Source organism: Nematolebias whitei, chromosome 1 (assembly GCF_014905685.2).
Source record: "Nematolebias whitei isolate Nwh7 chromosome 1, NemWhi1, whole genome shotgun sequence".
Classification (NCBI taxonomy): Eukaryota; Metazoa; Chordata; class Actinopteri; order Cyprinodontiformes; family Rivulidae; genus Nematolebias; species Nematolebias whitei.
Genome location: NC_056498.1, coordinates 6,132,761 through 6,148,435, shown reverse-complemented (window position 1 = coordinate 6,148,435; position 15,675 = coordinate 6,132,761). Strand labels below are relative to the sequence as shown.

The window sequence follows — 15,675 nt, the reverse complement described above, 5'->3', positions numbered from 1 at the left end:
AAACTTTTCTACATTTTTTTGTTGATTTGCTTTGTTTTGTTTTTTTGAATGTCCAGAGGACCAGATTTAACTTTTTTAGATTTTTCTACCTGGATTATTGAGCATGCATCAGGATACGCAACACAGTATTCATAGGCGTAGCCAGGATTTTATGAGGGGCGGTTCGTTTGAAGAAAAAGTGGACCTGTAGGACTACTCTGATTGGTTCATTGGCGGTGGTACACATAACTTCAAATGTGTAAACAAGCTAATTAGCTAGCTAGTTAAAACACTGCTGTGTGAGGTAAATCTGTGTTACCAAATAGGCGGTTGTGAGTGGAGAAAGAGCAACACACTGAGAGGGGAATAGCGTGTGTGTGTCCAGTCTTCTATTCAGAACTCATCCCAGACACGAACGAACACTTCGGTACTCCCGAGTCCCGCCCGAACATACACAAAAAAAAAAAAAAAACACCGAAGAAGAATGAAAGACGTCATCCTCTTAAAGGCACAGTACCACTCCTTAACTCTAACAACATAAATGCAAACTAAGCCCGCAAATAATAACATTACTTCAATTGCAAAAATAACTCATCTTTTTACTTTGCTTTGTTAGACATTGTTTTTTATGAATGAAATTAATGAATTGAAAAATACAATACAATCCACATCTACACATAAAAAAATGACACTATAGAGTAAGATTAAAATTTCTCAAGACAAATGTAGTTTTGCAAAACCTTTTTTTTTTACAATGCATAAGACAGTTTTGTCCAACATCTTATATCTCTGGATAGACAAGTGAGTCCAGCTCCATCCTCCTCGAGTGTTTGTTTGCAAACACATCAACAACTCTGTCAAGGTCAATGTGTTCTATATCTCGCGGGAGTTGTAGGTGGGACTTCATTGGCAAAGTGGGCGGTTCGTTCGAACCCCCCGAACCCCCCCTGGCTACGCGCATGGTATTTCTCCCTGCTTTGTCTTTGCTGAATGTGAAAGTGAAACTTAAGTAAACGGTCATGACTTGAAAGTAGTCTTCATGTGCCCTCTGCTGATACGTTGTACAATTACGGCTGGTTCCAGTATTTTAGGAGTGAAAATTGTATAAGTGTTTATATTGGCACATAATTGGACCGTTATCATTGATACAGATATGCCCCCCAAACATCTATATCAGCCTAGCCTAAATTATTGGCCCTACTGATATATCGGTCAGACTCTAGTTCAAACGTCTCTTTCAGTGCTTTTCAGACTCCACACCTTTCAGTAATGACTCAGTCATCCTTTTTACTTGACATCTTAATATGCGTTTTGCTATGGGATGGAAGTTCACACCTCCCTGCTTCACTAACTGCCATTTAATCCACCTCTGCTCCCCCCAACAGAACGGCCTCACCCCTCTTCATGTCGCAGCTCATTACGATAACCAGAAGGTGGCGCTCCTGCTGTTGGACAAAGGAGCGTCGCCACACACAACAGCTAAGGTGAGTGTCTGAAGTGCTCAGCTCAGGATGAGGATCTGTCTTTTCAGGTTTTCAGTTAAAAGACAAATATTTCACTTCTGAATGCAGTAATGAGTCTGTAGGAGGCTGCATTTAAACTATAACTGATGGGTTATTTAAAAGATGTCTACATCGATCTGAATACTCTTAAAAAACAGCCATCCATCATGTTCCTCTTGTTCCAAAGTCAGGTCTCGGGGGCAGCATCTTGAGCAGGGAGGTCCAGACATCGCTTTCCACAGCCACCTCTTCCAGCTCTTCTGGTAGGACTCCAAGGAGTTCCCAGGCCAACTGAGAGACATAGTCTCTCCAGAGTGTCCTGGGTCTTCCCCAGAGTCTCCTTCCAAACAGACATGCCCGAAGCACCTCCTTAGGGAGGTGCCCAGGGGGCATCCATACAGATGCTCCAACCACCTCAAATGGCTCCTTTCGATGTGGAGGAGCAGCGGTTCTATCCCAAGTCTCTCCCGGATAACTAAACTTCTCACCCTATTTCTAAGGGAGAGTCCAGCTACCCTGCAGAGGAAACTCATTTCAACCGCCTGTATACGCAATCTCATTCTTTCAGTCACTACCCAGAGTTCATGACCATAGGTGAGGATAGGAACGTAGACTGACCAGTAAACAGAGAGCTTTGCCTTACAGCTCAGCTCCCTCATCATCACGACAGACTGGCCCAGAGGCTAAAATACTGAAAACACTGCACCAATCCGTCATTCTCACGCTCCATTCTCCCCTCACTCGTGAACAAAACTCCGAGGTACTTGAACTCCTCCACTTGAGGCAGGACCTCGACCCGAAGAGAGCAATCCACCCTTTTCCAACTGAGGCCATGGCCTCAGATTTAAACAACAAACAAACAATATTTACACATTTACCAGTAGTGGTCAGATAATGCCAGTATCTCAATGGGCTGGAAATTGTGGAAAGCAGTTGGTGAACAGCGATCTACAGCACCACAGCTGAATGTTGACGCCTGTACAGGAGCTCTCCTGTAGACAGAACCCTCAGAGGCTTCTGCATGGAACGTCCAGGTCTGAAAACAAGGTCTGCTGGTCTTCAAGTCAAAATTGTACTGCAGTAGATCAAATCATAACTGTTGGGGTAGCTTCCAAGGTATATACTGTGTTTGTGGTTGTGAGCAACAAAATGCTGTGCATGATGTAGAATATAATGGTACAAACCGTGCACACAAAAACAGACAGTAAATTTTTAAAATCCACCGTGTAAAATGGGGCTGCACGGTTCACTGGCTGCTTAGTCACAAACATTCAGAATTCAGTGAAACTGCAACTGAAATCCATCCCTTTTTCTTAATTTTCTTTACAATTTTGAGTTTCCAGAATATGGCACAGTGTAGGCTTGTCTTAATAAACAATAAATCACTTAATCGCATGATAAATGAAAATTATCAACCTCATTTTCATTTATTAGCTTTATCGTTTTTTCATGTCTTTCTCTTTCTACTGAAGACAATGGATGACAAAAAGCTTGGATGACAAAAAGCTCAACTCTGGTGCTCTTCAGTGACTCCTCCCTTTCTCTTTAAAATCTGTTTTAACCATCCAAAATCACGTTTTTGGATCATTAAAAACAGCTAAGCTGAGAAGCTAAGCTATGAGCTAAGCTAACAGGCCGACCTCGGGGAAAAAAACCTCTGTCTTGTCAAAGCTCCAAAATTCACTGTTGAAACCCATGCCTTTGTGTAAAAAGTTGTTTTTTTCTGCAAAAAGAAGCTGAGAACTTGGTTACTGATTTTTTTTTATTAAAAGCTTCGTGTAGAAAATGCTATGCTAAAGAGCTCAAACCACACCTAGCATCAGCCATTTTGAGAACTGAAAATCAGGAAGGAGAGACAGCCCATGTCACGTCAAAGGGCCTCCCTCCCATTTTTCTTAAAGAGACACGCTGCTCGCTCCCTCACTATCCATTCTTCGGTTCAAACACTCTTTTACTGCCATCCAATGGTCAAAAAAGGTACTACACACAAAAATTAATAAACATTTCTTCTTAAATTTGACAATAATTACTAATTATTGTCAAATTTCAAACAATATTATCATTTATCGCAATAATTTCTGAGACAATTAATTGCCCAGCAAAATTTGTTATTGTGACAGGCCTAGCACAGTGTTTCCCCTACCATTATACAAGCATGGCTCCCACCCTGTCAACAGAACAGAGTACCTGTCAACACCCGCCCCCCCCCCCCGGGTCAACAATTGCCAGCACTGACATAGTGCTAAGCTAGCGATGCAAAATACAGATGCACTAGGTAAAATGATACAGAGGTATCACCCCCCAATTGTGGAAGTGATCAGCGACTTGCAAGCGATGTAGGGGAAAACACTGGCAGCAGTGGCTCGCAGCACGGTGGCTCAGTTGGCAGAGCTGCCGCCTCTCAGCGAGAAGGTCATCAGATCGAATCCTGGCTAGAGGCCTTTCTGGGTGGAGTTTGCATGTTCTATCCGTGCTGCATGTGTTTTCTCCGGGTACTCCGGTTTCCTCCCACAGACCAAAAACATACATGTTAGGCTGATTGGTGACTCTAAATTGTCCCTAGGTGTGAGTGAGAAAGTGAATGGTTGTTTGTCTCGTTTGTCTCTATGTGGCCCTGTGATGGACTCAAGACCTGTGCAGGGTGTCCCCCACCTCTTGCACAGTGACTGCTGGATGTGGGCACCAGTGACCCCCGTAAACCCAAAAAGGAAGAAGAGGGTCAAAAATAATGGATGGAGTTTCCAGAAGTTGCAGCCCAGTGAGAGACTGACTTGAATCAAAATGACCTAGAAAACCTGAGACCTTCAGCCCAACAGTGACTCTCTCCACACACTGAACTTTATTTTTATATGGTTATCAATAGTAGTTCTCAAACTGTTCACATTTTGTACCACTCCAGAAAATGTGTTTTCAAGGAGCTCCATGGCACAAAAAACACATCAAAGGGATGGAGTCACTGCTGATTTAGCATCTATTGAACTCTTTTCCAGTCAGCACCAGGTTCACAGCCCTATCATCAAAGTTTGTCCCTCTCACATTAGAACGGCTACACTCCTCTGCACATCGCATCTAAGAAGAACCAGATGGACATTGCCACAGTGTTGCTGCAGTATGGTGCAGACACCAACATCCTGACCAAGCAGGGTGTCACTCCTCTCCATCTGGCCTCCCAGGAGGGTCACGCAGACATGACTGCCCTGCTCATCAGTAAGGGAGCACAGATCAATGTCCCCACCAAGGTAACAGGGAGACCAAACCTGCAAGTGAAAGGTTTCCACATGTCACTTCCTTACATCATTGCTATGCTTCCGTTCGCAGAGCGGCCTGACTGCGCTCCACCTGGCAGCCCAGGAGGATAAAGTGTGTGTTGCTGAGATCCTCACCAAGAACGGTGCCAACCTGGACCAACAGACCAAGGTAGAATGAGCATTAAGTTTAAACATCCAGCTTTTCTGTACAAGATTTTTGAGCTTCTTCTACTGAAGGTTTCAGCAAATGGACAGTATTTTTTAAATATTTCTGTGTAAATGGTTGGTTGCTTGGTGCTTCATATTGTTCCTGTTTGGTGAATTAAAACATATTTATTGTTGTTTTACAGCTGGGATACAGTCCTCTAATTGTAGCATGTCACTATGGCAATGCCAAGATGGTCAACTTCCTGCTTCAGAATGGAGCCAGTGTCAATGCCAAGACCAAGGTACTGATTTACTTTGTACTGATCATTGTCAGTTCATTCATTAAACTTGAATTGCTAAACAAAAAAAGTTATATTCTAAACCAAACATGTATTTTGTTCTCCCAGAATGGATACACTTCCCTTCACCAGGCAGCCCAGCAAGGAAACACACATATCATTAATGTTCTGTTGCAGTACGGAGCCAAACCCAACGCTATTACTGTGGTGCGTAAAATCACATTCACACACATTCACATGTAAGGACACACAGCTAATGACCACCTGTCTTTGTCCAGAATGGTAACACGGCACTGGGTATTGCCCGGAGACTGGGCTACATCTCTGTGGTGGACACTCTGAGGGTCGTCACTGAGGAGATTATTACCACAACAACAGTACGTCACAAACCCAGGCATGCTGCGTTCAAACACCTCTGTGTTCATTGTTACTTGAACACCTTACACCGTTTACTCAGAAAATACTGCGGAGTGTTAGCAAACCAACAGAGACAGCTGTGGTGCCCACAGTGTGATGTAGGATGTAGGGTGGACCCCATAGACAGGTCACCAGTGTGTTAAGGGGCCACAGAGAAACTAACAGCTGTTCATGCATACAGTTACACCTGTGGACCATTTCCAATCACCTTACATGCATGGTTATTGGGCTGAGTGAGAATAATGATGAGAAAACCCAGTTATGGATGACAATAGCGTCAAAAGCATTTGCAATGTGTGTGGGGACGGGGGCACATTGGTGGGGAGAGGGGTCTGGAGGTCCAGACACCTCCTATGATCTGGTGTATTTTAACGGGTTGTTAAACATCTACGTTTACCTACGTAAGTAAACACTTGATTCAGTAACTATTTTAGAGAGAATCATGGCACAATGCCACCCCCTCCCAGTCGACAACTGCTGGCACTAATGTAGTAGATCATCACTGAGGTGTCGCCTCCTCCTCCCCCACCCCGTCGACAACAAAGCCCAGAAGAGATGAGCGCCCTGCCAAGCCAAGTGACCTTGGGTGGTGAGTTGTTGTAGGTAACCAGGAAAACCCGGAGTGGACTCTTAGTGGTTTGAGTATTCTCCTATTAATCAAGTGGAATGGATTTGTTCATGGAGAAATAGAAACTTTGCTGGGTGAACTAATATTTCATGGTAAATGTGTGTGTGTGTGTGGGGGGGGGGGGAGGTGTTTCTAAATGAGTATTTTTTAACATGAGGGGGACACGTCCCCATCACATATAATTGTTGTGATGCCTATGATGGACAAGGAGAACATGCAAACTTCACTCCAAAATGTTTCCAAACCACAACTTTGTTGCTGCGAGTCAACAGTGCTAACCAACTCACCACGATGCAGCTGCAGCAAAACAAAGTAATACCTCAAAATTTCACTCTTACGAAATAAATAAAGTAGTTTTTCCTTATTTATTCTCATTCATTCACAAACTCATTTCTGAAAACCCAAACAGGATGTGTAAAATGTAAATACAAACAGAATGCATTGTTTTGTAAATCTCATAAACCAGCATTTTATTTACTATGGAACATAGGAAACATAGGACATGGGAAACAAAAGTTAAACCTGAGGTCACTAAATGCTGCAAATAAGAAAGAGTTGGAGCAACATTTTCCATCTTGGGTAATTAGCAGCAGGTCGATAGAACTGGCTCTGAAAAGAACATTTTAGAGGCTGAATTTCTCAGAAGTAAAAACAGGCAGGGGTTCACCAATCTGCAAAAACTTCCACTAAAAGCTGAATTAAAACAGTTCTTATTCTGATAACACTTCTACAAATCACTGTCTGTAACTTTAGTTTATATCTCAGATCTGTTAGTGTATCGTTTAGCATTCATTTAGCATATATCTTAGACATACTGTTTCTTTTTATACTTTATATTTTTGCTATTTTTGGGTGTAACTGTGACCCTATGGACATACTTTCCTTCCACCTCATGCACCTCTAGTGATGTAAATGACAATAAAGAACCTTGAACCTTGAATTGCAGCTCATTGTGCTGTTCACAAATACTGGTTTAAAGCTCTATCATGCAAAGAAGGAGCTGCCCGGGAACATAAAGCCCGTCCAGAAGGGCTGCTGTCCACTCTGGTTATTTATGACTGAAGCGAGGAGTAAAGCTATTCTGTGGACAGACGGATCAAAACTGTAAATTATTTCTGGAAACTGCGGATGCCTTGTTGTGTTTTTAGCTTTTTTAGAACTTTTCCAAAAAAAAAGGTTTAAGGGATTGTTCAAGGTTGTTCTGAAGGGGTTTTAGCAGGGCTTTTAAGATAACTATTTAAAGATATAATTATGGCTTAGAGGATTCTGTGTTGTGTTTTCCTTTACTTGTAATCTTTCTGCTTGAATTTCCCTGAGATTTTTAAAGTAAAAACATAAATAAATTATCCAAAGTCCATGCTCAATAATCCAGGTAAAAATCCAACAGTGTTCAGTCAGGTCATCTCATCCAGGTGATCTGACTGAACATTGTCAGAAGATGATGTGAAGCTTCAAAGAGGAAGCATGAACCTGTAGCTACTTTAAAGAGATGTGATCAAATTGAAAGTTGTTTTATTTTATTTTTTTTCTAAAATGGCCCAATTGGTAATTTAAACACTTGTAACTGCATTACATTGTGAATAAAATGTGGGTTTATGATATTATCCAGTGCCAAATTTTAAATTCAGTTCAATTAAATCCAGATCAGTCCCATTCATTCCATTCAAATCAAATCACTCCCATGTAAACCAATTACACCTCAGACCAGCTGATTCGGAAACAAATCCACTTTTCTACTGTAATATTTCCTGTTGGTGCTGGGCTCAGGGCCTCGTGGTTGTTCTGTGACTAACGTGCAGTCTCTTGTTGCCAGACGGTGACAGAGAAACACAAGCTGAACGTACCAGAGACCATGACTGAGGTGCTGGACGTCTCTGACGAAGAGGGTGAGTCGTCTTACATTTGAGAGCTCAACATGAGTCAAGTCAAATTTATTTATGAAGCACATTTAATAACAGCAGTTGTTAACAAAGAGCTTAACAATAAAATCAACTGCAGTAATTAAAGGAAAAATGGTGTCACTTATTACAGTGCAGCTGATCAGATGATCTCAGCGCCCGAGAAGAATCATATGGTTGAAGTAGCTCAGAGCGATATGAGGGTGCACGGACATTAATGCACTTAAAGGTCCACAGGAGAATTTTAAAATCTATTCTGACATGTACAGGGAGCCAGTGAAGGGAGGACAGAACTGGTGAGATAGGATCAAACCTACAAGTTCCTGTTAAGAGCCGAGCTGCAGCATTTTGGACAAGCTGGAGATGTGAAAGGAGACCTGGCTGACCCCAACATAAAGCGTGTTACAATAATCAGGTCGGGTTGGAATGAAGGAATGGACTATTTTTCCAAGATCAGATCTGGTCAACATGGACTTAAGAAGAGATGCAAAGCCTTCATGAAACAAAACATAAAAACAGAATATTTGGTTCCACCAGCCTCATCTAAAACTGTTACTGTTTGTCTGGAAACACTTTGCATGATCAAACTACTGGAGACAGTTCAAAAACATTTAGTGATCGAGAGCCGCCTGAACAGAAACATGTGATCAGCCTAAGCACAACAAGTGAGCACATATACACCTGTCTGAGTGTTTGCTGCCACCTCTTGAGCATATTCAGAGATTATTAAGCAGTGAGTGACTGAACTCTCCGACTGCAGCATGGAACATCATCGATGAAGACGTTTTGTCAGACGACAGCACACAAGGTATTCAGCTCGGTGCTTGTTGTTTTAATTCCTAAAAGAGTGTCGTGCACGGAGATGAGCTGCGGCTGGTGTTTTATTTAGAAACCACCCGACTGCTTTTCCTTCTGGCGGTGGCCCTGTTGGAACGTTTAGGGATGGTTGGAGCATTAACACGCACGCAGAACTCAGCTGATGTGGCTGTGTTTGACCAGGGCTGTCCATTTATACACTTATTAATGGAACTGCAACTAATTTGTGTTTTGTGTCACTTCTTCGTTGGTGAGGGGTTTTTGAATTAGGGGAACCCCCTAAATCAGGGCTATTCAACTGGCGTCCCCAGGTGAGCTCAGTTCAACCCACCAGTGGGTTCAGTTTTAAATAAAACTAGATTTTAAACTGTAAAGCAAACTTAATGACAATAACTGCTGGATGTCCGGCCCCTGAGCTCTTGGCTGTCCGTAACTGTGGCCCCCTGAGCAATTTAGTTGAAAAGCCCTGCCTTAAATCCTAATTTTTCACCAGCAAAATAATCTCAATCTCAAGAATCTCTTGGTAAATTTGAATGTTGGTGTGCAAAGTATCAATTAAAGCAGATAATCTGTTGTCTGATTAAGGATCACTTGATTAAAAAGTTGATTTTGTTGCATTTTCAAGGTTTTTCCCTCCACTTGTTTTCTCATTGAAGGCGATGACACAATGACCGGTGATGGAGGGGAGTATTTGAGAGCCGAGGACCTCAGAGAGCTGGGAGATGATTCCCTTCCAGGACAGTACCTGGAAGGAATGAACTACCTCCGCTTCAGCCTGGAAGGTGGACGCACTGACAGGTACAGAGTTCACCTCAACGTGGCTGAACATGGAACAACATCAACCTATAGTAAATGTACCTTCAGCTAAAGGTTCACTGTGAACAGATACAGATACAAAGAGGGTGACAGTACTTCATGACATTTACATAAACACTTTGTTATCTAGAGATTAATTTTAATCTACTGATGTGTCTCCATCCATTGACTCGTTCAGTCCAACTACTCTCATATGCAGGAAAGTGTTGTTGGTTGAACACACAGTGCAGTGGACGGGTCTTCAGCCACCCATCATTTTTCAAATATATTGCCCATTAAAAGCCAGACAAATTTAATATGTACAAGATAATAATTATTTTAACCTTGTTGAACTCATTCATCATGACACAGTGTTCAAGTCTTTAAATTCCTTTAGAGCAGTGGTGCCCAGTACGTCGATCATGATTTACCGGTTGATCTCAAAGGTATTATGGGCACATGGCATTAAAAAAACGGACGTCAGCCGATCATCCATCTGTGAAATTTGTCTCTGGATTGACAGACAGGACAGCCAGACTGAGGCCCCGTTTACACAACATGAAACGTCCGGCTGTTCATTTACAGACAACAGCCTCATGAAGGTTTCTGAATCCAGGTCAGATTGGAGATATTCAAGGGAACCCCCATAGAGGTGTGAAATGCTCCAAGAGGGAAGTGGCACATGCACTCCAGGCAGCTGCAGTCCAAATTTTTCGGCACTATCAACAGTTATAATAAATAACAACAGTTATAATAAATAACAACCGTTATAATAAATAACAACAGTTAAAATAAATGGCAGAGAGCAGAGTGTTTTTGTGCTGCTCACTCTTTTTCAGCATGTAGGAGCAAAACTGATAAAATCCAGGCTCCAAAGAGTTGTTGATGTATTCACCAGTTTGGGCTAAATGTGATCATGCAGATGCTGCATGCACAATGAATGCAGCTGAGCCCAGCATCAGGGTTGCCAGATAAATTTAAAATGTTTTATTTACCTCCTCCTTTTCTGTGCACGTTCAATAAACACAACACACACCTCATCTTAGAATATCTTTACTCAGAACATATGACAGTTTAGGTCAAAATACTATCATTTGAAAGCCACATTATTATAGTTCATCATTTCTTATCTGGCAACCCAACAGACATCGAAATACAGCGTTTTCATGTAAATCTGCTCATAATAAACATTGAAAAAAAAAACATTAACATTTCCAGAGGGTGTTCTCATGGAAACGGGGCCTTATAGTAGGTTGATCACTTTGACTTGGTCATTTTTAAAGGAGCTTGCAGGCTGAAAAAGCGAGGGCGCCCCTGCTTTAAATGAACCATCAGAGGAAGCAGAATTAGTCTGACATTTAAAACAATCTGCAGTAGTTGAACATTATGTAAAGTTGTGAACTTAAGAAATTAGAAAGACAGAAAATCCCTTATGGGGATCTGAAAAATGCATCATTATTATTATTTTCATCTACTGGTATGTAATGTTAGAGTGAAGCAGCTATAACAAATGTTGCACAAGAATTGTGCAAAATGTGACACAAGTGCCAAATTTGGCATGGATGTACCCAGGAGTAATCTTAAGAATTCTACATGAATGGTCACCAAAAACTATTTAATAATGTGAGTTACGTGTACAGTACCAGGCTACTGACAGAGGACAACATATACATTAACACATAAATTGTTCAAGTAATTGCATTATGATTATTGTGCAGAAATAAGCTCAATTTGGCATCCATCTTGAAAAAAGGCCTTCATCTTTCAAATGACCCATCAGGCAGATTTGACCTTAAAGAAAACCGTCACACCGAACTTGGTGCTTGTTTTTCAATTTGCTTGCATTTTCTATTATCCGCTCTACTAGTATGAATGATTTTCAGCTAACACCTTCTTTGAGAAACCCCATGTTGTTTAAATCCTATTTTATCATTTTCCAACATGTTACTTTTGGCAGATATGTAGCTTGAACATTTAAGCTGTTTTGTTTTAACTGAACACTGGTTTGTTTCTTTAATTACAAATTCTAATTAGCCAGTGTTAAAAAGTTTATAAAAGAAGACAAAATGTCCTGAAAATGATCAGACTCAAAGACCGGCCTACAAAAACAATCACAGCTTTGAAAACTTGGAGTAAAATTGCTCAGAACCCAGTTAAAAAGATTAAAGCATCTTTGGAAGTAAACTAGTTATTGAGGGATGGATCAAGACTTCTGCACATAATGTCATGTTGAGCACGAATGAACTAACTGTGTGCATGTGGTTTTTTGTGTTGTGCAACCTGTCCTCTCCACACTCCATGGTTGGTCTCACTTTTCATCTTTCCATAGTCGAATGCAAAGGTATGTCCTGAACACAGATACTTTGTGAGGACAAATATGGAGGCTTGGTACTGTAAATAAGACATGAGGGCACGTCTCACTGTGGAAGTAGAATCATATATTTAGCTACTGGTTCTTTATCTTATCAAATATTTGTCTCTTGAGCAATAAATACAAGAAGTATTCACCTCTCTCTGTGTTTGCCTCATGATCTGAAATTTAAAAAGGACTGAGTTTTATTTCCTTTAGTTCAAACACATTAACTTCCACTTTGAAGATATGAAATACATTTCAATATGAAACAACAACCCATAGCACAGAAACATCCATCCATCCATCCATCCATCCATCCATCCATCATCTTCCTCTTGTTCTGAAGTCAGGTCTCGGGGGCAGCATCTTGAGCAAGGAGGTCCAGACATCTCTTTCCACAGCACCTCTTCCAGCTTTTCTGGGAGGACTCCAAGGTGTTCCCAGGCCAATTAAGAGATGTAGTCTCTCCAGAGTGTCCTGGGTCTTCCCTGTGGTCTCCTCCCAGTCGGACAGCCTGAAGCACCTCCCTAGGGAGGCATCCAGGGAGCATCCTTACCAGAAGTTCAAACCACCTCAACTGCCTCCTCTCGATGTGAAGGAGCAACAGTTCTACTCCGAGTCTCTCCTGATACCTGAACTTCTCACCCTGTCTCTAATGGAGAGTCCAGCTACCCTGCAGAGGAAACTCATTTCAACTGCCTGTATCCAGGATCTCATTCTTTCGGTCACTACCCAGAGCTTGTGACCATAGGTGAGGATAGGAATGTAGACTGTCCGGTAAACAGAGAGCTTGGCCAGAGAGTTTTTCCCTCTTCACCACAATGGATCGGCACAAAGTCCGCAATACTGCAGATGCTGCACCAATCCTTCTGTCAATCTCATGCTGCACTCTTCTCTCAATCATGAACAAACCCCCGAGATACTTGAACTCCAAAAACCTCACCCTCGACCCGAAGACAGCAATCCACCCTTTTCCACTGAGGACCATGACCTCAGATTTGGAGATGCTGATTCTCATCCCAGCTTCTTCACACTCGGCTGCGAACCGCTCCAGTGAGAGCTGAAGAACAGAATAGAATAGAATAGAATAGAATAGAATAGAATAGAATAGAATAGAATAGAATAGAATAGAAACAGTCTTTATTGTCCCATGGATGGGAAATTCAAATGTAACAGCAGCAACAGATATAAAGATGAAGTTCATGGCACGATGACGCCAACAGGACCACATCATCTGCAAAGAGCAGAGATGGAATCCTGAGGCCACCGAACCGGACTCCCTCCACCCCCTGGCTGCACGAAGAAATTCTGTCCATAAAAGTTATGAACAGAATCTGTGACAATGGGTAGCCCTGGAGGAGTCCAACTGCCACCATGAAGGGGTCCGACTTACTACCGGCAATGTGAACCAAACTCTCACACCGTATAGGGACCGAACAGCCCATAATAATGGGCCCCCAATCCCATACTCATGGAGCACCCCCCTCCCCCCACACACATAGTGTACCCCGAGGAACACGGTCAAATGCCTTCTCCAAGTTCACAAAACACATGTAGACTGGATGGGCAAACTCCCATGACTCCTCGAGGACCTTAGTGAGGGTAAAGAGCTGATCCAGTGTTCCACAGCCTGGCTGTTCCTCCTGGATCTGAGGTTTAACCAACAATCAAACTTGCTTCTCCAGTACCCCTGAATAGACCTTACCAGAGAGGATAAGGAGAGTGATGCCCCTGTAATTGGAGCACACCATCCAGTCCCCCTTTTTAAAGAGGGGGACTACCACCCCAGTCTGCCAATCCAGTGGCACTGCCCCCGATGTCCAGAGCTTTAAGGAAATCAGGGTGAATCTCATCCACTCCCGGAGCCCTGCCGCCTCTGAGCTTTTTAACTTCCTCAGCAACCTCAGCCACGTTTATGGACAGACCAACCCCAAAGTCCCCCAACTCAGCTGCCTCCATGAAAGACATGCTGGTGGGATTGAGAAGGTCCAAGAAGTATTCCTTCCACCTCCCGTCGACATCACTGGTTGAGGTCAACAGTAAAGTTCTGCTTTCTCTTCCTCAGCCGCCTGATGGTTCGCCAGAATCTACTCGGAGCCGACAGAGATTCTCTGTCCAAGGCCTCACAGAACTCCTCCCACATCCGAGCTTTTGCCTCAGCAACAGCCAAGGCTGCAGACTGCTTGGTCCTCCAGCTGCCTCCGGAGTCCCACCAGACAATAAATAAATAGTTTTTAAGTTTATAAATTTGGATTAAATTATGTAGAGCTACAACTTATAAATGAATTAAAACCCATTTAAATTCCAGGTTGTAAGGCAACAAAACAAAGAATACGGAGTGAGGGTGTCCTGTCAGGTCCTATCTGTGACAGTGCTTCAAACTCTTTATTTAATGAACACACACAGGCTCAGTGTGTGAAAGCTTTAATCTAATTTTATTTGTTTTGACTGAGTGACTTTTATTAAAACAAGATCTCCAGGGCCAGAAATAACAAACCTTTGTCCACATCAATTCATGATGTCAGATGGTGGACGTTAATTCCTATTTGTGTTAAAGATAATCACCTTTAGAGTGTAAACTAATTTAACCTGTGCTTCCCAATTTCCTGCCTTTCTTTTGTTTTAGAATAAAATAGAATAGAATAGAATAGAATAGAATAGAATAGAATAGAAACAGCTTTTATTGGTAAATTCAAGTGTAAGTGTTTTCTGACCATCTCTGGTTTTAAAGCTTGTTTTCCGTCTGTGCTCCAGTTGTGACAGGTCCTTCACGCCCACCCACCACAGCTACTACTCCCCTCGGCATGAAGGCATGATGGATGAGATGCTCACCGCTCACCAGGTACCTGAAGGTGCACCTCAGGGTGCACCAGGTGCAGAGCACCCTCAGGGTTAACGTCCGTTTCATTTAATTATATTCCAATTAAATTTTGTTTGGCTAAATTCCTTTTGAATATGATGCAGGTTGTTAAAAATAATCTGTAAAAATGTTATAATATATACACGGGGCATCTGTGGCTGAGTGGTTAGAGCAGTCATCCTCCAATGGGAGAGTTGAGGGTTCGATTCCACCAGCAATCACATGCTGAAGTGTCCTGGGCAAGACAATGAACTCCTCATTGTCTCTGATGTGTGTCCCTTCAGTGTATGAATGTGATTTAAAGCACTGATTAATCTCTACAGATTCAGATTATCTTTGTAGAGATCTAGTAGAGAGCTGTATGAATGTGTGTGTTGGAGGTAAATGAGGACACAGATTGTATTTTAAAGAACTTTGACTATCTTGATTAGATAGAAAGGTGCTGTTTGTGTGTGTGTGTATGTATGTATGTATGTATATATGTATGTATGTATGTATATATGTATGTATGTATGTATGTATATATGTATGTATGTATGTATGTAAATATGTATGTATGTATGTATGTATATATGTATGTATGTATGTATGTATATATATATATGTATGTATGTATGTATGTATATATGTATGTATGTATGTATGTATATATGTATGTATGTATGTATATATGTATGTATGTATGTATGTATGTATGTATGTATGTATGTATGTATGTATGTATATACATATA

At 41.9% G+C, this 15,675-nt stretch overlaps 1 protein-coding gene across 1 annotated transcript in view; it reads left to right on the top strand.

Moving 5' to 3' along the window:
- The window catches only part of ank2b (ankyrin 2b, neuronal), a gene marked incomplete at its 3' end in the record, with an annotated part of 215,575 nt that overhangs the window by 86,728 nt on the left and 113,172 nt on the right, over nucleotides 1-15,675 (top strand). Inside the window, 9 exon segments of the mRNA XM_037674797.1 lie at nucleotides 1,365-1,463; nucleotides 4,523-4,720; nucleotides 4,800-4,898; nucleotides 5,080-5,178; nucleotides 5,284-5,382; nucleotides 5,454-5,552; nucleotides 8,034-8,106; nucleotides 9,591-9,732; nucleotides 14,837-14,924. Of these exon segments, the coding sequence (XP_037530725.1) occupies nucleotides 1,365-1,463; nucleotides 4,523-4,720; nucleotides 4,800-4,898; nucleotides 5,080-5,178; nucleotides 5,284-5,382; nucleotides 5,454-5,552; nucleotides 8,034-8,106; nucleotides 9,591-9,732; nucleotides 14,837-14,924 (996 nt within the window).